Source organism: Schistocerca americana, chromosome 7 (genome assembly GCF_021461395.2).
Source record: "Schistocerca americana isolate TAMUIC-IGC-003095 chromosome 7, iqSchAmer2.1, whole genome shotgun sequence".
NCBI lineage: Eukaryota > Metazoa > Arthropoda > Insecta > Orthoptera > Acrididae > Schistocerca > Schistocerca americana.
This window is the reverse complement of record NC_060125.1, coordinates 186549418-186571877: the sequence shown is the minus strand read 5'-3', so window position 1 is coordinate 186571877 and position 22460 is coordinate 186549418. Positions and strand designations below refer to the sequence as shown.

Sequence of the window (22460 nt, the reverse complement as noted above, 5' to 3'; positions counted from 1 at the left end):
GGGCGCGTATGACATGCTGGGGAAGCATATTTCAAGAACGCTGGCCGGTTACACGGCACGTCTTTGGCTCTTGAGCACCATCCTGTTCAACAAAGAATGGTCCATTGATGAACGTCGCCGTGAAGCCACACCATACGGTAACACGTTCACCATACAGAGGAACTTCATACACAGTGATTGGAGGTGAAGATACCCACACTCGGCAGTTCCACACTCCTGGAAATGGAAAAAAGAACACATTGACACCGGTGTGTCAAACCCACCATACTTGCTCCGGACACTGCGAGAGGGCTGTACAAGCAATGATCACACGCACAGCACAGCGGACACACCAGGAACCGCGGTGTTGGCCGTCGAATGGCGCTAGCTGCGCAGCATTTGTGCACCGCCGCCGTCAGTGTCAGCCAGTTTGCCGTGGCATACGGAGCTCCATCGCAGTCTTTAACACTGGTAGCATGCCGCGACAGCGTGGACGTGAACCTTATGTGCAGTTGACGGACTTTGAGCGAGGGCGTATAGTGGGCATGCGGGAGGCCGGGTGGACGTACCGCCGAATTGCTCAACACGTGGGGCGTGAGGTCTCCACAGTACATCGATGTTGTCGCCAGTGGTCGGCGGAAGGTGCACGTGCCCGTCGACCTGGGACCGGACCGCAGCGACGCACGGATGCACGCCAAGACCGTAGGATCCTACGCAGTGCCGTAGGGGACCGCACCACCACTTCCCAGCAAATTAGGGACACTGTTGCTCCTGGGGTATCGGCGAGGACCATTCGCAACCGTCTCCATGAAGCTGGGCTACGGTCCCGCACACCGTTAGGCCGTCTTCCGCTCACGCCCCAACATCGTGCAGCCCGCCTCCAGTGGTGTCGCGACAGGCGTGAATGGAGGGACGAATGGAGACGTGTCGTCTTCAGCGATGAGAGTCGCTTCTGCCTTGGTGCCAATGATGGTCGTATGCGTGTTTGGCGCCGTGCAGGTGAACGCCACAATCAGGACTGCATACGACCGAGGCACACAGGGCCAACACCCGGCATCATGGTGTGGGGAGCGATCTCCTACACTGGCCGTACACCACTGGTGATCGTCGAGGGGACACTGAATAGTGCACGGTACATCCAAACCGTCATCGAACCCATCGTTCTACCATTCCTAGACCGGCAAGGGAACTTGCTGTTCCAACAGGACAATGCACGTCCGCATGTATCCCGTGCCACCCAACGTGCTCTAGAAGGTGTAAGTCAACTACCCTGGCCAGCAAGATCTCCGGATCTGTCCCCCATTGAGCATGTTTGGGACTGGATGAAGCGTCGTCTCACGCGGTCTGCACGTCCAGCACGAACGCTGGTCCAGCTGAGGCGCCAGGTGGAAATGGCATGGCAAGCCGTTCCACAGGACTACATCCAGCATCTCTACGATCGTCTCCATGGGAGAATAGCAGCCTGCATTGCTGCGAAAGGTGGATATACACTGTACTAGTGCCGACATTGTGCATGCTCTGTTGCCTGTGTCTGTGTGCCTGTGGTTCTGTCAGTGTGATCATGTGATGTATCTGACCCCAGGAATGTGTCAATAAAGTTTCCCCTTCCTGGGACAATGAATTCACGGTGTTCTTATTTCAATTTCCAGGAGTGTATGTGTCCACCTCACACGTCAGAGAAAAATGAGCTTTGTCTGCCCATAGAATGGTCCAGGGCCAGCCCTTGTCAACTTCACTCCTTATGAGAAAGTGAAGGTTGAAGTCAACACGTCGTTGTGCGTCCTGTGGTGTAAGCTCCTGTACGATATCAATCTTGTACGGATACCATTTGAGAATGGTTCGAAGCACCTTCCGTACAGTGGACCACGAGATGTTCACAGCACGCGCACTGCCTGACGATCGGGAATTGTGCGCAGCGTTGTCTGTCATAGCAACAGCGATTTCATCAACCACCTGCGGTTCAACCAGTCGTCGGTCCCTTCCCGGAGCGACGCCCAGTTCTCCGTTTGTTTCGAACTGCTTCATCATACTCTGCACAGGAGAGAACGCTTCCGTGATCCTTTCAGCCGGCGACATTCTCGAAGTGCAGCTGCAGCTTTACTGTTGTTTTTTAATAGAGCTTCACCAGTAATGCCCTGTTCCTTTTGTCACATTTTTCGATGTCCTCCGTCAATCCTATCTGGTAAGCAAAACTCCTGCAGCGGACGTACAAACATAGTGTAGGCAGTTCTTTAGTAAACCTGCTACATCTTCTAAGTGTTCAGTCAATAAAACGCAGTTTCTGGTTTGGGTTCCCCATGACATTACCTATGCGATCATCCCAATTTAAGTTATTCGTGGTTCATATGATCTCCCGAATCCTCTTCTGTCTCTGATAGAATTACAATATCATTGGCAACCCTCCAAGTTCTTAGTTCTTCTCCGTTAACTTTAATTCCTTCTCCAAATTTTCCTTTGATTTCTTTTACTGACTGCTCAGTGTGCAAAATGGAACAATATCGGAGCTATCTGCAACCCTGTTTCACTCCATTCTCAACCACTGCTTCCCTTTCAGGTGTTTAGATTCTTGTAACTGGAGAACGGTTCCTGTACAAGCTGTATATAAGTTTTTGATAAGATTTTTTTGAAAGTATTTTATTATGAAAGCATTTTAAAGCTAAATCAACGAAAATTTGAAAGGACGTCGGCTCGTTTTGTATCATCACGAAATAAGGGAGGGACCATCATGCACATGATAAGAGAGTTGTGGTGGCAGTCATTAAAGCGCGATGACTGATCACGGCATATGGTGGACAAGGTTGGAACTTGATGGTGGCTCTGTTACGCATGGAAATCACGCACCCCACACTCTGGATATTAATTCTACCAAATTTGGTACTTGTATGATAAATAATTTCTGGACGGTGGCGCTCTGGCGCATGGAAATCACACACCCTATACTCTGGATATTAATGCTACCAAATTTGGTATTCGTATGGTAAATAATTTCTGTTTTATAATGTGTTAAATAGGGCAAGTTTAATTATAACCACCCAGTAACTCAGAAGTTCAGCTTCACGCCGGCAAACTGCTGCTGACTATTGGGGTGGAAAAGGATCGCTTCGCGTTGAAATTTAGACTTTTGGACGGGTTCCGAATACCTAGTGTCGGACGTTAAGTGAAACATGCTGGGCTAATCGAAGCAAACCACATGGCCTCACAAGTTGGAAGAGACGTCTGCTACACAACAACGTCAGACGATTGACTGTGCAATGGGTCTATATAATTGCAGCTATCAGAAGGAAATATTTAATCATAGCTAACACAGGGGTGTGATATTGAACGAAGTATTCTCAACTTGTTAGGAAAGATGGACACGTTCCTCGAGTTTAGACTTCTACTTGAAACATTTTTATTAACATGATGGATGTGTTACAGTTGGATTACGATGAGGAATGACGCTACTGAGGACGGAACTGAAGTGGAGGCCATAAAGAAATTATGAAATTATCTGTGAGTGGTCTCTCAAACTATTTTGGTAGGAGAACATAGCGTACATTTTTGCTGAAGCCTTTCGAAATCGCTTTTTCCATTCTTAATTTTTTCATATGATGTGGAAATCACCTTTTGTGGAAATACTGGCTTGTTGTGCTTAGTTGTGGTATCGTTTTCTCTGGGCGTAATGGTAGATTGGAGTGAATTTCATGGCTGTTTCCTGGATACTCAAGACCTAATTCTAAATGTACTCATAAACTATATCTTATCCCTCTGGTTCTCTCATTACATCAAGATTGTCCACAGACATCCATACAGAATCTGAGAGTGGTAAGTATTCCACAACTGTAGCCTGTTAACATCGAGCTGTACGTTTTTTTCATTGCAACGAGCAAAGTGGACTGGAACACTGGTGGTGTAACACGCCCGCTGTCCAGGAGAGCTGGCACACTTGAATGAAGCTTGTTAGAAAGCGACACCTATTTATACCTGGCTGTGCGCCACTGTTTTGCCAAGCGCGCCGCTTCGTGTCACCTACTCATAACACGCTAGGTTGACCAGTGGGCCCCTTCCGCCCGCGACTTGTGACACGCAAAACTGCTACGTATACTCTTTAAACAATTTGACGGCCCTGTGGCCTCTGTTCTACTTCGCAACTGTTGGTATGCGTAACTCACTGCCATCTGGCCCGCACCTGGCAGTAACTTGTGCTCAGAATATCGCACAAAACTAACTCTCCCTATTCTGAACGTTGGTGCCGCTACAGAGCCATGAACCAATTGTTTGCAACAGCGCATCAGTGTGAACAGTACCGAACAGTGAACAAATCCACGAATAAGCCACGCAAAAGAATTGCAATTCTTTTGTTTCCATAATAAGTTGCAACTTAAATTAACAACTCTTATCAAAGCACCCACGTTAAACCGGGTCAAGTCACTCAATGAGTTCGTACCTTTGAGACAAAGTGGACTGAAATTTTCAGAGACATCGGCCGGTAGCGTGACATCGGTTTTGAAGTGTAAGTCTGAGTAATCTTCCAATGTCTTACATTTAAATAAACACCACACCTCGCACACCCTTCGTTATTCAAATTCTTTATTGTTCCATCGGTCATCAAGCTTTCGAATGTTTCAGTTGATAACAAATGATCATTCAACAAATCGGTTTAGTGGGCTACAGTCTCACATGGAAACGCGCTTTTGGTATTGACCAAATTAAACTATACATTGTCGGGGAAATCTTGTTATTTCCAACTCACGAAGCTTTAAGCATGAGAAACTTCTTTCTAGAGAGCGTGCTATATGATGGAAGAATATGTAAATCGAAATTTTATGTCACACTAATGTTTCAATGTGATAGTTTTAGCAAATTGTGTGGAGGGTGTCAGAAAAGTTGGTCAGCATATTTTGGAAATGACATAGACGGGCGATCTTACAAGTCGGAACCCGCCTGGCTGTATTGGAAAACACTTTCTATCGATTGTGATGTGCTTTAAATGTAAGGAGTTACTTCAGTTTATATGTCATAAAGCGAGTATGGGCGATTATGAGACACTACATATTTTGCTGCTACCCAGAGAAAAAAGTATTGTGGAGTAAATTCCGGAAAACAGTTTCGAAAGGCAGACGTTTATGATGTTTCGAGACACTTTAATGTCTTTTTCCTCGTACTATTTTTACACCCCCCACAATCGTCCATATGCACGCAGACAAATAAGTACTACACATGTATACTCAATGGCTAAGCCTCTAATGCCTCTAGCTATAGTTTTACACTGTTTAAAGAATATTACTCATCACTACCACTACTATGTACATGTGTTATCAGCACTCCTTAAAGGCAACTTTAATGCACAGTTGGTTATGCTGTTGTTATTTACTCCTCTCCTCGTCTTGCTAGCATTACTAACACACTAAGGTTCCAGTTAAGAACAGCAATGAAATCTTATTTATGTATGATGATTTCCTTTAAATATAGTCGATATGTAACAGTAATTGTTTCACCACTATAGCTTACAAGGGAACCTCCCCATCCCACCCCCCTCAGATTTAGTTATAAGTTGGCACAGTGGATAGGCCTTGAAAAACTGAATATAGATCAATCGAGAAAACAGGAAGAAGTTGTGTGGAACTATGAAAAAATAAGCAAAATATACAAACTGAATAGCCCATGCGCAAGATAGGCAACATCAAGGATAGTATGAACTTAGTAGCGCCGTGGTTCCCTGGGTAGCGTGAGCAGCTGTGGAACGAAAGGTCCTTGGTTCAAGTCTTCCCTAGAGTGAAAAGTTTACTTTCCTTATTTCTGCAAAGTTATGATCTGTCCGTTCGTTTATTGACGTCTCTGTTCACTGTAATAAGTTTAGTGTCTGTGTTTTGCGACCGCACCGCAAAACCGTGCGATTAGTAGACGAAAGGACGTGCCTCTCCAATGGGAACCGAAAACATTTGATCGCAAGGTCATAGGTCAACCGATTCCTCCACAGGAAAACGTCTGATATATTCTATACGAAACTGGTGACGGCATGTGCGTCACATGACAGGAATATGTTGTCGACCCACCTAACTTGTAAACTTGGCGAATGGGTAAAAACATTCTCCTACCTTGCCCGATTTAGGTTTCCTTGTGGATGTGATAATCACTCCCAAAAAAGTGATGAAAACATAAGAGTTTGTCATGTAAACCGAAAATAAAAAATTAAAATTTTCACTCGAGAGAAGGCTTGAACCAAGAACCTCTCGCTCCGCAGCTGCTCACGCTAACCACGGGACCACTGCGATCCTCAGCCCACATTCTCCTTGATATTACATATACTGCCCATGGACTACTCAGTTTGTATATTTTGCTTATTTTTTCGTAGTTCCACACAACTTCTTCCTGTTTTCTCGATTGATCTGTGTTCAGTTTTTCAAGGCCTATCCACTGTGCCAACTTATAACTAAATCTGAGGGGGGTGCGATGGGGAGGTTCCCTTGTTAGAAGCATGTAAACACTGAGTGACATTTAAACCCGTTTCTGAACACTGTGTTTTAGCTTGTTTTAATGTTACAATACAATAATTTGCATACTGTCACCGTACTTATTCAATCTGTATGCAGAACATGTTATGAGGAATGCGAGGCTAGATGAAGGTGAAACAGGAATTAAAATAGCTGGAATAAATGTAAACAACCTCAGGTACGCGGATGATACGATCCTGTTGGCAGAAAGTGAAGAAGAATTGAGAACACTCTTGCTGAAGGTGAAAGACGAAAGTGAAAAGGCCGGTCTTATGCTGAATGTGAAGAAAACGAAAACTATGGCAACTACACCTACCAATTTGTGGGATATAGCAGGAGAAACCATGGAGGTAGTGACCACATTCAGTTATCTCGGTTCCCAGATCTCTGCTGATGGCGACTGCAGCCATGAAATCCGGAGACGCCTGTTGCTCTGTAGACAGGCGTTGTCAAACCTTGACAAGGTTATAATGTCCAGAGATATAACACTAGCAACAAAGATCGGTATTGTGAGGACTATGGTCTTTCTAGTTGTGATGTATGGATGTGAGACCTGGACCATTAGAAAGGCTGAACGGCGAAGAATTGACTCCTTCGAATTGTGGTGTTGGAGGAAACTTCTTAGAGTTCCATGGACTGCAAAGAGAACCAACAGATCAATATTGGAGCAAATTAAACCAGATTTCTCCCTGGAAGGTCTAATGTTAAAACAAAAGCTGACCTACTTTGGACACACAATGCGAAGGCATGCCTCGCTGGAAAAAGCATTAATGCTGGGGAAGATTGAAGGAACTAGAAGAAGAGGACATCAGAGGATGAGATGGATCGATGGCATCACAGAAACAATGTGTTCCAACGTGGAAGGTCTACGGGAGAAAGTGCAAGACAGGAAAAAGTGGCGTGATTTGGTTCATGGGGTCACGAAGAGTCGGAACCGACTAGACGAATAGAGAGAGAGAGAGAATGTTACAATGCGATGTCCATTACATTTATGATACAATTCACGTCTGTTTGTATACATTTCATCAGGTACATGCAATGAATCACGTAACATTAGGATTTTATAATGTTTCCTACCTTGTCTTGTAACATCTATGTTATCTTATAGCTTGGGCATAGCAACTTCGTTTGCTGTTTACATATGACACTATACCAAAGATATTCACCAAAGATAGTCTAGTCTTCTACATTACCAACTATCTTGTCATCGAGATATTTTTATACCACATGGCGAAAATATTCTTTTAAATTGGCCAGCTTCTCAATATTTTGTATAAGTAATACTTACAGTCCTGATCTTATCTATAGTACTGCCCTGTATAGATTTAGAATTTGGATGTTTGCTGTGAAGTCCTGTCTCATATATTTACATTCATGGCATACACTACACTTCTAAGTAATGGCTAATGCAATATGGTGGCTTAAACCACTTTAACCCTTGTAAATATTCATGTTATTTTGCACTTCGTTATAAAAGGCTTTTAACAATTCCTGTAACCTACATAAAATTATTTTTATCTTTGGATAGCAACCGTGAAGATTGTCCAAGACCGAAACCGGTAGATTTTGGGTTAAAAAAACAGCTGTTGGTTCAAATATGTGTTTTATACATTACTTAACGGCTGTTGGCAGTCATCTTCCAAAAATTTCCTAGTTTCCTTTACCGCTCAACCAGAGTAGCAATTTTGGAAAGCTTCTAAACTGAAAAAGATCGTTCTATAATTTTAGTTGTTACTCACCCGCTAACGTCTACACATATGCGTTCAAGGAATTGCTGATGCAATTTCCAAGCATGTTATATTTTGCTGAGTCAACTTACATGCGAGAAGCACTTACGTCGCCGTCTGTGAGCTGTGTGACTTGATGCAACAAACATTATTTCGACGTGTGATTTGAGACTTTCTCGGCGTATTCCATTCGTGAAATCTTCTCGGGTGATCAGCCGAGTAAAGGCGTCGTCTTCTCGCAACGTTTCGAAGGGTTTCGTACCCATCATCTTCGCTTGAAGATGATGGGTACGAAACCCTTCGAAACGTTGCGAGAAGACGACGCCTTTACTCGGCTGATCACCCGAGAAGATTTCACGAATTATTTCGACGTATTGCACCTATAGTTTCCAATTCTTTATAATATTTTCAGTAATACTGATACTTTTCGGTATCTTCGTATTGTTCAATAATTTTCTGTTGTTTCGATACTTGTCGCATTCTTTCAGTACCTCAGATATTTTTCGATATTTCCATAACTTTTCGATAATTTACGGTACTCTTCGATATTTTTCGACTCTTTCAAAATTGGTTCACAGTGATAACGAGTGACTTTACGGAAATATGAACTAGCATTATAGCAATAAGTACTGACTGTATACAAATACCAGTGGGAGCTATTTCTGACCAATTTAGTGTGGAAGTTCACTGAGATGTTTGTGTCGCAAAATTAAGAGCATGATTTCTCCTTTAACTTTAGTTGTACTCGGCGCCTTCACAGACGTGAACTCTGTCTACCGCTGAGCTAGGGAGGTATTCACAGACGTATTCGAGCGCAGCATAGTCCACCAACACATCTAGCTCTCAGGGACATGACCTTATGAAGCTGGTGCGTAAGTTCGTTGCGTTTTTCCGTGAGACTAGTAAACACAACAGAAATACATAACAGAGAATTTAATCAACAATAATACCTTCTCCTTCACTATTTACAACAGTTTGCCAAAGCTGGGGTAAGTTTTCGGTTCTGTGAATGTAGAAATCACCTGGTTTTGAGGCGAAGAATCGTCGAGCCATGTTGAGGAGCGCATTTTCGTCCGAAAAGGAAATTCCTTGGAAGTTGTTCGGCAGAGAGCGGAAAAGCTGAAAACTTGAAGGCGAAAGATCTGCTGAATAAAGTCAAATGGCTCCAGAGGTCACCTGCACCCTACTTAAACCTAACTAACCTAAGGACATCACACTCATCCATGCTCGAGGCAGGATTCGAACCTGCGACCGTAGCAGCAGGGCAGTTCCGGACTGAAGGGCCTAGAACCGCTCGGTCACAGCGGCCGGCTGGTGAATAAGTATGGTGTGGAATGACTTCCCCGCTGAACTCCTATATAGTGCTTTTTTGTCAGTGTAGCAGATTGCGGGTGGGCGTTATCGCACAGTACCACCGCTTCAGGCAGTCTTCCTGGGCGTTGTTCTTGGATCTAATGTTGGCAATAAATGTCAGCAGTGATGGTTACACCTCAGGGAAGGAATTCGTAGTATACCACACCGTCGCTGTTTCGCCATATTCGTAACATTATTTTTTGTGCATGAGCGCAATTCTTTGTACGGGGAGCTGCTGTTTTGTTTGGGCACAGCCATTCTTCTTTCCCTTACATTAGCGTAAAGATACCACTTCTAGTCACCAATAGTGATACAGGATAGGAATGGTCGGCGTTGTTCACGAGCCAGTTTATGACAAACAAGCAGATATGCACTTACGGCCACACGCCGTTTTTTGTGATTTTGGCTTATTGCATGCGTTACCCTTATACATGATTTTTGAACCTTCCACATTGCATGAAATAGTCGAACGATGATGGAACGATCACAGTTCACCAGATCTGCCAATTCTCGAGCACACTGAATTGGATCATTGTCAATTAATGTGTTTAAAAAATCTTCATCAAACCCCGAATTTCTTCCTGAACATGGAGCGTCACTAATGTCAAAACCATCCTCGTTAAAACGAGAAAACCATTTTCTTGCAGTCATCGCAAATGTCTCTGGCACCCTCTGCTGCTGCCACCTATCTACTGAACTCAAACAGAAGAATATGTCGGAAATATTCCGATTTCTACACATGTCGCTCTGTTTTCCAGCGACCACATCTCCATCCATTTTCTCCAAATGACAAAATGACGATATGGAAACATAAACATTAACAGTGAACTACAAACAAGAAATGATAGTCGATAAATGAGCCCATAGCAACCGGAATACCAACATGCAAAAAAAAAGAAGAAAAAATACCGCTACGAACTTATGCACCACGAGTTGACTACTAGCAAGGTTAGTTGCCGAACTATATTATTATAGTTAGGTTGGACTACGATCTGACCACTCATCGGGTCGACTGGTCATTTTAATTCTACATCTACATGTATACTCCGCTAGCCACTAAGCGGTGTGTGGCGGAGGGCACAATTCGCGCCAAAGTCGTATTTACCTCCCTCTGTTCCACTCGCGTATCGCGCGAGGGTAAAACGACTTCTGGACGCCTCAGTGCGAGCTCTAATTTCCCTTATGATGATCATTGAGCGATTTCAAAGTTGGTGGTAATAATATATGCTCTACATCCTCGGCGAAGATCGGATTTCGGAATTTAGTGAGCAGCCCCTTCCTTTTAGCGCGTCGTCTACCTGCAGGTGTGCCCACTTCAAACTTTCTATGAGATTTATAACGCTCTCGCGATGGCTAAATGTACCAGTCACGAATCTTGGCGCTCTTCTTTGGACCTTCTCAGTCTCCTGAATCAGACCCAACAGGTAAGACGATCAATATTCTAAGACTGGACGAACTAACGTATTGTAAGCAATTTCCATTGTTGAAGGACTGCATCCCTTCAGGATTCTACCAATAAACCGCTCTCTAGACTTCGCCTTGTCCGTTACTTGAGTAATCTGATCATTCCATTTGACATCATTTCGAACAGTCACACCCAAATACTTGGCGGATGTTACCGCTTTCACAGACTGGGCGTTTGTACTCGTACATTAATGGGGATTTTCGCTTTGTTATAAGCAGTAAGTTACACTTACTAATATTGAGAGATAACTGCCAGCCGGCCGTTGTGGCCGAGTTGTTCTAGGCGCTTCAGTCTGGAACCACGCGACCGCTACGGTCGCAGGTACGAATCCTGCCTCGGGCATAGATCTGTGTGATGTCTTTAGGTTAGTTAGGTTTAAGTAGTTTTAAGGTCTAGGGGACTGATGACCTCAGATGTTAAGTCCCATAGTGCTCAGAGCCATTTGAACGATTTGATAACTGCCAGTCATTACACCACTCATTGATTTTCTGGAAATCCTCATAGATTTGTTCACAACTTTCGTGTGATTCTACTTTCCTGTGGACTACGGCATCATCGGCAAACTGTCTAATGGAGCTGTAAATGCCATCAACCAGATCGTTTATGTAAGCCGTAGAAAGCAGTAAACCTACTATGCTGCCCTGAGGCACACCTGAAGTTACGCATCTTTTTGTTGCAGTCACCCCATTCAGGACGATATAATGCTCTCTGTTAGAAACTTTCTATCCAAACGCATATGTCATCGGATAGACCGTAAGCGCTCACTTTTTGGAGCAAGCGACAGTGCGGAACTGAGTAGAACGCCTTTCGAAATTCGAGAAATTTGGCATCAACCTGAGAGCCGGTATCTAGAGCTTGTTGTATGTCATGCACAAAGAGGGGCAGCTGTGTCTCACATGACCGCTGTTTCCTAAAACCGAGCTGGTTTCTGCAGATGAGCTTCTCAGAGTCTAGAAAGGTCATTATGTCTGAACACAAAATATGTTCCATGATACTACAACAAATCGGTGTCAGTGAAAGTGGCCGATAATTATGTGCATCCGATTTTCTACCCTTTTTATAGATTGCCTTCTTCCAGTCTCGTGGAACTTTCCGCCGTTCCAATGATCTCTGACAGATGACGGATAAGAATGGTGCTGTATTTGTAGCATAGTGAACATAAAATCTTACGGGGTTACCGTCTGGGCCAGATGCCATCCTGGCGTATGAGGATCTTAACTGTCTTAACTGTTTTACAATCTCAGCTACACTAAACACTATGCAGCCATCCTTTCGTTTGTTCGATAATTGAAAGGGGGAATGGTATTGCAGTCCTCTATCGTAAACGAGTTTTTGAAAGCTAGGTTTAGAATTTCGGCCTTCTGTTTCTCGTCACCAGTTACGTTACCTGAACTGTCAGCAAGGGAAGGTATTGAATTATTTGTAGCGTTCATAGATTTTACATACGACCAAAATTTTTTGCGGTTATTTTTAGAACCTGCAGATAAAATATTGCTTTCAAATTCATCAAAAGAATCTCTCATTGCCCTTCTGACAGCTGCTATCATTTCGCATAACTTCTGTTTTTCAGCGGGGTAGTGACTATGCTTAAAACGGCTGTGTAAAATTCTCTGGTTTCTCAGCAACTTCCTAATATGATTGTTGTACCAAGGTGGATCCTTTCCCTCCGCTATACTTCTCTAGTACATGGTGGACAATACCCTTAAATTCCGACCAAAGATGCTCAATATCTTTGTGTCCCGCAGTGAATGCTTGGAGCTGACAACCTGGGAGCCGGTGTCTAGAGCCTGTTGTATATCATGCACAAAGAGGGCCAGCTGTGTCTCGCATGACCGCACTGACGTAAGCCATATGGTATGTCTACAACGAATGCACAGATTACTCAGAAAAGAGAAAGTTCAGAATTCCGAAGCTGGCTGGAGCGAATGTGGAAGTTTAAATATTCTCTAACATCATGTAATTACCTCCAGAAGTTGTGTTCAGTTGACTGCATGTTTGGCGCCTCTCATTTCTCAGTGCTGGTTTGTTGCTGCCCGCAGGTGTCGTGGATCCGGTCGCGGGACCTGCACATCCTGACCTCCGGCGTGCTGACGTACACGTCCGACTCTCGGTTCGAGGTTCTGCACGGCTCCGACCCGGACTCGTGGACGCTGCGGCTGGTGGGCGTCCGGCACGAGGACGGCGGCCGCTACGAGTGCCAGGTCAACACCGACCCCAAGCTCAGCCTGCCCGTGCACCTGCACGTCAGAGGTAGGCGCGCGGCACCGACCAGTGTTCCACCCGGCGCGCGTGTCTGGCCTTCCGTTTGCAGATGACTGAACCGTGATTTATTTTCAAAGAATATTCTTAAAAAGTTATTTTATTTACTAGCGATTCATCAAGAACATTAACACATTTAATCACACTATGTAAGCATGGAAGTAGTTGCCAAGGAGTAACTGATGAAATCATAACCAAATTCCTTTTAACAAATGGGAATTTTATTCACTTTAAGAGTGTCTAAAAGCATTTTTTAAAAGAAACAGATTTAAAATTATAGTCAGAAAGCACGCTCTATATATCAAAGTTACAATTTATTCAGAGGCAGAAAGAAACAAGTTTTGACTGTATGAGCTTTCGGGCAGAGAACCCTCCCGCTCCCTTTTAACACGATCGTAGTTACGACCGCTCACCACAGCCTCTGACAGACTACACTGGTGCAAATCAGCAACACAACAGATAAATGGTTCAAATGGCTCTGAGCACTATGCGACTGAACTTCTAAGGTCATCAGTCGCCTAGAACTTAGAACTAATTAAATGGTTCAAATGGCTCTGAGCACTATGGGACTTAATATCTGTGGTCATCAGTCCCCTAGAACTTAGAACTACTTAAACTTAACTAACCTAAGGACATCACACGCATCCATGCCCGAGGCAGGATTCGAACCTGCGACCGTAGCGGTTGCTCGGCTCCAGACTGTAGCGCCTAGAACCGCACAACAGGTAACTTTAAACAAGAGTTATAACAATCTACACAACCACACAAACCATGCACCCCCCGTAAGAGGCATGGAAACGGCACAAAACACTAACAATTAAAATATTAACCTTGCCACCGTAGGTGCAACTTGATTTTAACTTCTAAGAAAAATCTTACGGTGAAAGGGTGGCATCTTTATATACTAAAATGATCTTTTAAATAAAAACCCATGAAATGCAATCTTATACAAAATTCTACAAGGTAGCCCAAACAATAGTTAAGATGCTCTACAGTACATAGATACCACCTCTCAAGATCATAGGCAGTAATATCAAAGATCAAAACGTATATTTAGATATGTGGTACGCGTCGAGCAGCGCGTGTCCTAAATTGGGACTTTGAATTTTTCACTGCCTCTGCTACAGCGTCCTATATATTTACTTAGCTCGTGTTGCACTATAATTCACATCCGGTTGCGCAAGATAAGAGCTGATAAGGACTGGTACGCCACGCTGCTCGCGCGTTAGTCAGTCTTCCAGCAGCAGCCGACTGTGCAACAACACGAGCTCTAGTATTACCAGGCTCGTGTTGCACAAAAATATATAGGTTAGGCGACTTAGGTTATGCGATTGATCCTTATCAGTACTGTTATCGCGCTTGGTTAGCGCGGTATTGTTAGGATTGTATTAGTTAGAGTTGGAGCTGCTTTTGTAGCAGCATGTTATAAATTAAATATTTATAACCTCAATAGAATAAAACCTCAAAGTCCTGCTCAGACACACACTACAAGTAATAAATTCGTTAACACACCAAATCCGACAAACATGACAGAGGCAGCTACGAACATACGGTAGATTGATAGGGAGATTACCGAACAACCCGAACTGCAGGTTGCTCTAACCCGCCCCTGCTCCACAAGGGAAAAACGGACTACCCTATTTATAAACAACCACCTTCCCGCGGGTGGGAAGGGCGGAGAAGAATGGTCGGACGACCCCAAAGCAAAACGGCTGGTGATCTCACCAGGAAAACAAGTACAATTTAACAATAAATCAAACAAGATATCACCAATTACTTAACTTCTAATAAACTGCGATTTCTGGAGAAGACCTGGCGCAGCACCCCTAAATCTCTCTACCGAACCGTCCGCTGGTAGCCGCTTCAACGGACTCAGGAAGGCGCGCCGATCTCCCGTCTCACGGCGTCTCAGCTCGCACCGGCCAGACTGATTTCATGGGTTGGCTCTCGTGTCGACCGCGAAGCCACTACCCCTCGCTATAAGCCGCAGCCCAATGGACTCACGTGGCGACCTCACATGCGCCGTCGCTCAAGACGGACAAGTGTCTCAGTGCGCGACCGACCAACTGATCGATCCAACCGCCAATGACCATTGCTTGAACAAACTCGAGCAGACTGGCAGCCTAACGCGCACTCACGTGAAGGAACTAAGCGCCGACCGGGCGACCACTCGCTGAGTTCTCTTACTGGCGGAGTGGAAAGACTCATTTTGACGGCTTTAAAGGTTGATCCGAACGACAGACACTAACTGCCTAACAAATGCGGACGAGAGACAGACTAGCAAGCTGGGGACGAGAGACTGACCCAGACTGACCGACTGGCGCCCCTTAAATGCACGTGTCTACTAGAGGGAGACACAAAAGCTGCGATTGCCACAGCGGCGCCACCGCCAGAAACGGAGGGCTACTGGTTCACACTACGCGCTGCGGCGCCCTCTTCAAAACAGCAATTTTTACCACGGCTCAATGACATTATTTTGTTTGCTTCGGGACCAGAAAAGATTCTGCAAATTTTGGAGGAGCAAGTGCGACGAAGCTGAAGCTGAATTGCAGCAAAACTGAAATAAAGTACAGTCAGCACCTAATTACTGTAAAACTAATTACGTAAGGGCACTGAACTAAAATCAGACAACCCCATGAGACATCATGTTCATACTGTGTACTCATTATAGCCTCACTTTCGCTAGGGAAGAGGTCTCACAGTTCTGTAGGCGCACCATATCACGATGAAGCCTCTTATTTAAGATTAGGTACCCAATAGCTACCAAGAGGTGGGTTTCTCGGTTGCTGTGTCGCTGTTTCAAGCAGTCCCCCACATTTTCTATGAGCTTAAAAAAATGTCATGATTACCACCTCAAACTGCTGATACAGTACTTTACTTACCAACCAGTTTCGGTCGGCGAACCATCACAAAGTTCTTAAAAGAATTTACACCATTATATTAGGTAAACTTAAAATCGTGACGACAGATATTAACACTATGAATTGAACACAAAATCATGATGACAGATAATAACACCATCAGTTTGTCACTGGTGTCACATAAAATAAAATTTACTTGGACAATTATGTGGTATCAACGTTCGATACCACACTTGTTAGGGGTTGCAGTTATCGACCGCGGTCCGTATTCGTATCGTTGGACCCGCGAGTCGCGACCACCACCCCTAACGCCGATCCGCGGCTTGTATCAAGTTTCTAGCGAGCTCTTGTCCACTCTTGCTCTGGACGTCTAGTAGCAAAGTAGCATAGCCTTCAGCTGATAGGAAGTAACCTCTAACAAGGCCTAAGTGAGGTCTTAATAGCGATTTTTTTATAATTATATGTATGCAGCCAAGAAGAATGCTGTACAACCAGTTAAGTACAACGACTTCTAATTATTTTAGTCGTTGTAGACCCAGACCATGCAGCCAGCACCTAATTGACGTTATTGACAAACCTGGTGTGATTTGTATGTTTCTATTTAGCATTGGCCACCAGTCACCACTGGTTGGTTATAGCACAGTTTATACACTGAATAGCCAAAGAAACTGGTATACCTGCCTTATATAGCGTAGGGCCCCCACGACCACACAGAAGTGCCGCAACACGACGTGGCATGCACTCGACTGATCTCTCCGCAGTATACAAAACGGCCTTGTAGCCACCTAACAGTTCTGCCGTTTCTGCCGTTCTGGTCAACTGGAGCGGCCAAGTTCGTACATTCAAGTTGGGTTGGCCAAAGTTAACGGATTCCCAGAAAGCGGGAGAATTTGTATGTCTCCGCCACCGCGTAGCCTCAACGACGATCCGATATAATGGCCAGGGAACCAAGTTAGATTTCGCCGTCTTAAGCGTTTCCTATTTTACATAAACTATGATGTCAACCTGCCCCTTTGAATCGATAATCATCTATTCAGACAATACCTCGTTAGCGTCTGCGAACATCGGAAAATTAGTTTAATAGCACTAACTGCGTAATTAAGATTGACGACTAGTTAATTACTTGACCGTCTGGTCTCTGTTCGGTATCAGTTTACTCGGAATTTCGTTGGGAGCCGAATCTGTGGTCAGAGGTAATGGATTAATTTTTTTTCCCTCTCTTCCTTTGTGGTGGGGACGGGTCAGGACAGATGTTGCGGCCTCACCAAGTGCGTTATGCACTTAACAAAGTCACTGCGTTACAAAATCACACAACCGTAGGTCTCAGACTCAGAATTAATGTCGCGCGGCTTATTTACACACTGTCAGTTTCAGGCGTACTTTGGCGACTTACTTAAGAAATTTTCTGGACAACGACCAGGAGGAGTTTGATACGGAATCTCCGATGAAGCTTTATCTTTATCGAGTATTTGACCAATTATCACGCGTAATGTACTGACTTGGCAGAAAATCCTAAGAAATTTTGGTCTTATGTCAAAACAGTAGGTGGATCAAAACAAAATGTCCAGACACTCTGTGACCAAAATGGTACTGAAACAGAGGATGACAGACTAAAAAAAAGGCCGAAATACTAAATGTCTTTTTCCAAAGCTGTTTCACAGAGGAAGACTACACTGTAGTTCCTTCTCTAGATTGTCGTACAGATGACAAAATGGTAGATATCGAAATAGACGACAGAGGGACAGAGAAACAATTAAAATCGCTCAAAAGAGGAAAGGCCGCTGGACCTGAAGGGATACCAATTCGATTTTACACAGAGTACGCGAAGGAACTTGCCCCCCTTCTTGCAGCGGTGTACCGTAGGTCTCTAGAAGAGCGTAGCGTTCCAAAGGATTGGAAAAGGGCACAGGTCATCCCCGTTTTCAAGATGGGACGTCGAACAGATGTGCAGAACTATTGACCTATATCTCTAACGTCGATCAGTTGTAGAATTTTGGAACACGTATTATGTTCGAGTATAATGATTTTTCTGGAGACTAGAAATCTACTCTGTAGGAATTAGCATGGGTTTCGAAAAAGGCGGTCGTGTGAAACCCAGCTCGCGCTATTCGTCCACGAGACTCAGAGGGCCATAGACACGGTTTCACAGGTAGATGCCGTGTTTCTTGACTTCCGCAAGGCGTTCGATACAGTTCGCCACAGTCGTTTAATGAACAAAGTAAGAGCATATGGACTATCAGACCAATTGTGTGATTGGATTGAAGAGTTCCTAGATAACAGAAAGTAGCATGTCATTCTCAATGGAGAGAAGTCTTCCGAAGTAAGAGTGATTTCAGGTGTGCCGCAGGGGAGTGTCATAGGACCGTTGCTATTCACAATATACATAAATGACCTTGTGAATGACATCGAAAGTTCACTGAGGCTTTTTGCAGATGATGCTGTGGTGTGTCGAGAGGTTGTAACAATGGAAAATTGTACTGAAATGCAGGAGGATCTGCAGCGAATTGACGCATGGTGCAGGGAATGGCAATTGAATCTCAATGTAGACAAGTGTAATGTGCTGGGAATACATAGAAAGATAGAGCCCTTATCATTTAGCTACAAAATAGCAGGTCAGCAACTGGAAGCAGTTAATTCCATAAATTATCTGGGAGTACGCATTAGGAGTGATTTCAAAAAATGGCTCTGAGCACAATGGGACTTAACATCTTAGGTCATCAGTCCCCTAGAACTTAGAACTACTTAAACCTAACTAACCTAAGGTCATCACACACAACCATGCCCGAGGCAGGATTCGAACCTGCGACCGTAGCAGCCCCGCGATTCAGGACTGCAGCGCCTAGAACCGCACGGCCGCCGTGGCCGGCTAGGAGTGATTTAAAATGGAATGATCATATAAAGTTGATCGTCGGTAAAGCAGATGCCAGACTGAGATTCATTGGAAGAATCCTAAGAAAATGCAATCCGAAAACAAAGGAAGTAGGTTACAGTACGCTTGTTCGCCCACTGCTTGAATACTGCTCAGCAGTGTGGCGTCCGTACCAGATAGGGTTGATAGAAGAGATAGAGAAGATCCAACGGAGAGCAGCGCGCTTCGTTACAGGATCATTTAGTAATCGCGAAAGCGTTACGGAGATGATAGATAAACGCCAGTGGAAGACTCTGCAGGAGAGACGCTCAGCAGCTCGGTACGGGATTTTGTTAAAGTTTCGAGAACATACCTTCACCGAAGAGTTAAGCACTATATTGCTCCCTTCTACGTATATCTCGCGAAGAGACCATGAGGATAAAATCAGAGAGATTAGAGCCCACACTGAAGCATACCGACAATCCTTCTTTCCACGAACAATACGAGACTGGAATAGAAGGGAGAACCGATAGAGGTATTCAGGGTACCCTCCGCCACACACCGTCAGGTGGATTGCGGAGTATAGATGTAGATGTAGATGTAACACAAAATTGTGACTTGCAGATCATCGAGACCAGTTGGAGATTCCAGGTGACTCCCCATGACACCCCACCTTCCGTCACTTTTCATCCGGAAAGAAGGAAGGAACATTTGGGTTTAACTTCTAGTTGACTTCGACATCATTAGAGACGAAACGCGAACTCGGATAATTTCAAACACGAGAGAGGACACAAGGAAATCAGCCATGCCCTTTCAAAGGAATCATCCCAGTGTTTGCCTGGAGCGTTTTAGGGATACCAAGGAAAATCTAAATTATGAAGTGCGGAGGAGCATTTGAACCATCGTCTTCCCAATTTTGAGTGCAGTGTGTTAATCACTGCTCCACTTCTGCCAGTCCGTTCATCCGCTCCTGACTTTAAATGTGTAATTAGATTTAAAATTATTTTCGTTGATTGGTCCGTCTCGGTTCACATTTTATATTAGATTACATGTTTCTATCTCTCTGCATCATCTTTAGATCTAAAAAAAATCTAAAAATAAATATGTATAATCTAAAATTTTACAACAAGTAAAAAGGAAAAGAGTTGTACATAAATGTAGACTTGATCTAAATAGTTACGTCAGCAACCCGTCTTTTCTACGCAGAACCACATATCACAGCACTGTGTTTTGCAATCGCGGTCAGTGCTTTAAGTAATCATATATTGAAGGTAGCGGAGAGGGGGTGGGGGTGGTCGGGGAAATGGAGTGAGTGTGTTTGGGACAGGGGAAAGGAAGCAGGAGGGGATTGTGGGGGTGTCATGAGTTTAACAGGAGGGGCCGTGCTAACATAGAACGTGTAATTATGTGAAATTATCGTTGAAACACTAATAGTGTAGAACAATGGGTATGTAAATTGTAAACGGCATAAAATAGTGAAACTGCCAAATGGCGTGAGAGGGATTAAGAGACGGGAAAAAAAGGCAAGGAAAGGGGGAAGGGGGGAATACTGGCAGGTATGCTATGGGTTTAATAAGAGAAAGTCTTTTACAAAACTTGCAAAAAGTCAACTAAGTTAAAAAATTTCTCTATAAATACCAAAATGGATGCGTAAAACAGTAAAATGGGGATAAAATAATGGATTATAAAATTTAAAACTAAAGTAACGAATACTAAATTAGTATCTTAAGATATTGAAAGTGAGAAAGTGTAAAGTCATAAGGTCTTCTTCGAAACTATGAAAACAAAAATTATTTTGAAAGTTTTTCGTTTATGTGGTACATATTTAGTTTTACTTTGCTTGGATCTGAAGATGATCCAGAGTGATCGAAGCATTAAATATAATTAAAAATGTGCAGCTGACCCTGAACAATAAATGAGAATTATCGTTAATATGAATACTGTTGCTGTATTTCTCAAGACGAGTATGTTGGCTATAATAAAATTAGACACTGTCTGAAGTTACATGGTTCAAATGGCTCTGAGCACTATGGGACTTAACTTCTGAGGTCATCAGTCCCCTAGAACTTAAAACTAATTAAACCTAACTAACCTAAGGGCATCACACACACCCATGCCCGAGTTAGGATTCGAACCTGCGACCGTAGCGGTCGCGCGGTTCCAGACTGTAGCGCCTAAAACCGCTCGGCCACCCCGGCCGGCTGAAGTTACATCCTTACCATAAGTGAGACTAATGAGGAATGAGCTTCATTTCTCTGTCCAGTGGTATAGGCTAATTCTCTTCTTGAATATTGAACCAAGTAATGACCCAAACTAAATAAAAGAGCGGGAGATATATCTATAGGTGAAGAAGTTAATACACCAGAATTCGAATTAATGGAACCCCCTAGTAAATGAACAGTTTAAAATGTAACGGAGTTTACGCTTCACTATTTGCCTATGTTTTAGATCGCATTCATTGAGTTAACAAACAGCATTTGTTGACTGTGGGAATACAAAGATTTTCAACTAAATTTATGGCACTTAGCCTATATCAAGAGAGAAATTTTAATCAGGCATATGCATAAAGGGAGTGCTGTTTTCTATTTGTTCAAAAATCAGGAAACCGCAGAAAAATCAGAGTGAATGAATACGGCATTTTTTCCCTCTCAGACTTCTCTTTTTTTTCTGCCGAAAACAGTCATGGCGAGCTGCTCCATTTTTTTCGCTGTTTGCCTTAGCCCTTTGTTGATTTGTTCGCCAGCTGTGTTTGTATTTCGTTTCTTGTCAAAACTTAGGACGGGTATCAAAACAACAGATTGCCTTTCACCATCATTGCGGGAAACGGCTTCGGCAATTTTAGGAAAAGTATGCTTCAGGCGGCAGTCGGTTCCTCTCAGATATTCGAGGTAACATGTTACTTGCATGACTGCTTGTCGCGTTTCAATTTTAGAGACAAATATCTTGAGCACGCATTGAAAATGTCGCTTCTTTTAGAAACCAACGATAAGATTGAACATGCTCAAGTTAGCATAGAAGCTTAACTAAGGCACAACAGAAAATGTGTGTGAGTAAAGAGCCAAAAGACTTTATTATAAATTTTTGCCGCAACGATCTTTCTATTTCCAATGTCACAGCTAACGAGCGGTGCAATTTCGGGTCTCTTTGCTCATTTTATTATTTTGTCACAAATTGCGGAAAACCCTTTTGGGGCAGCTTTATTATTCTCACATTGTGTTTTCTACGTAAAACTACCCGAAAGAAAATGTGCCTTATTTTACACAAATCGACACATACAATGGTAAATTGTTGACTCAGTACTTATTACATTACGTAAATTATGGTGCGTTATATTTGTAAGCTGCGTACTGTACATTTAACTTTCTTCGACGTTGTCAAGTAATATTGACAATGCTAGAAACGAATCTACTCAACTTTTTCAAACAAAGTGTTTCTTGCTCAATTCATACTGTATGTCGGAATGTAAGGTGCTGTTTACATTTCATTCGCTCAGAA

At 43.6% G+C, this 22460-nt stretch overlaps 1 protein-coding gene across 1 annotated transcript in view; it reads left to right on the top strand.

Annotated features, from left to right (window-relative positions):
• Nucleotides 1–22460, top strand: part of LOC124622836 (lachesin-like) — a 689013-nt gene that overhangs the window by 472914 nt on the left and 193639 nt on the right. The window contains exon 2 of the mRNA XM_047148627.1: nt 13037–13247. Coding sequence (XP_047004583.1) covers nt 13037–13247 — 211 coding nt within the window. The remainder of the gene's footprint in view (nt 1–13036; nt 13248–22460) is intronic.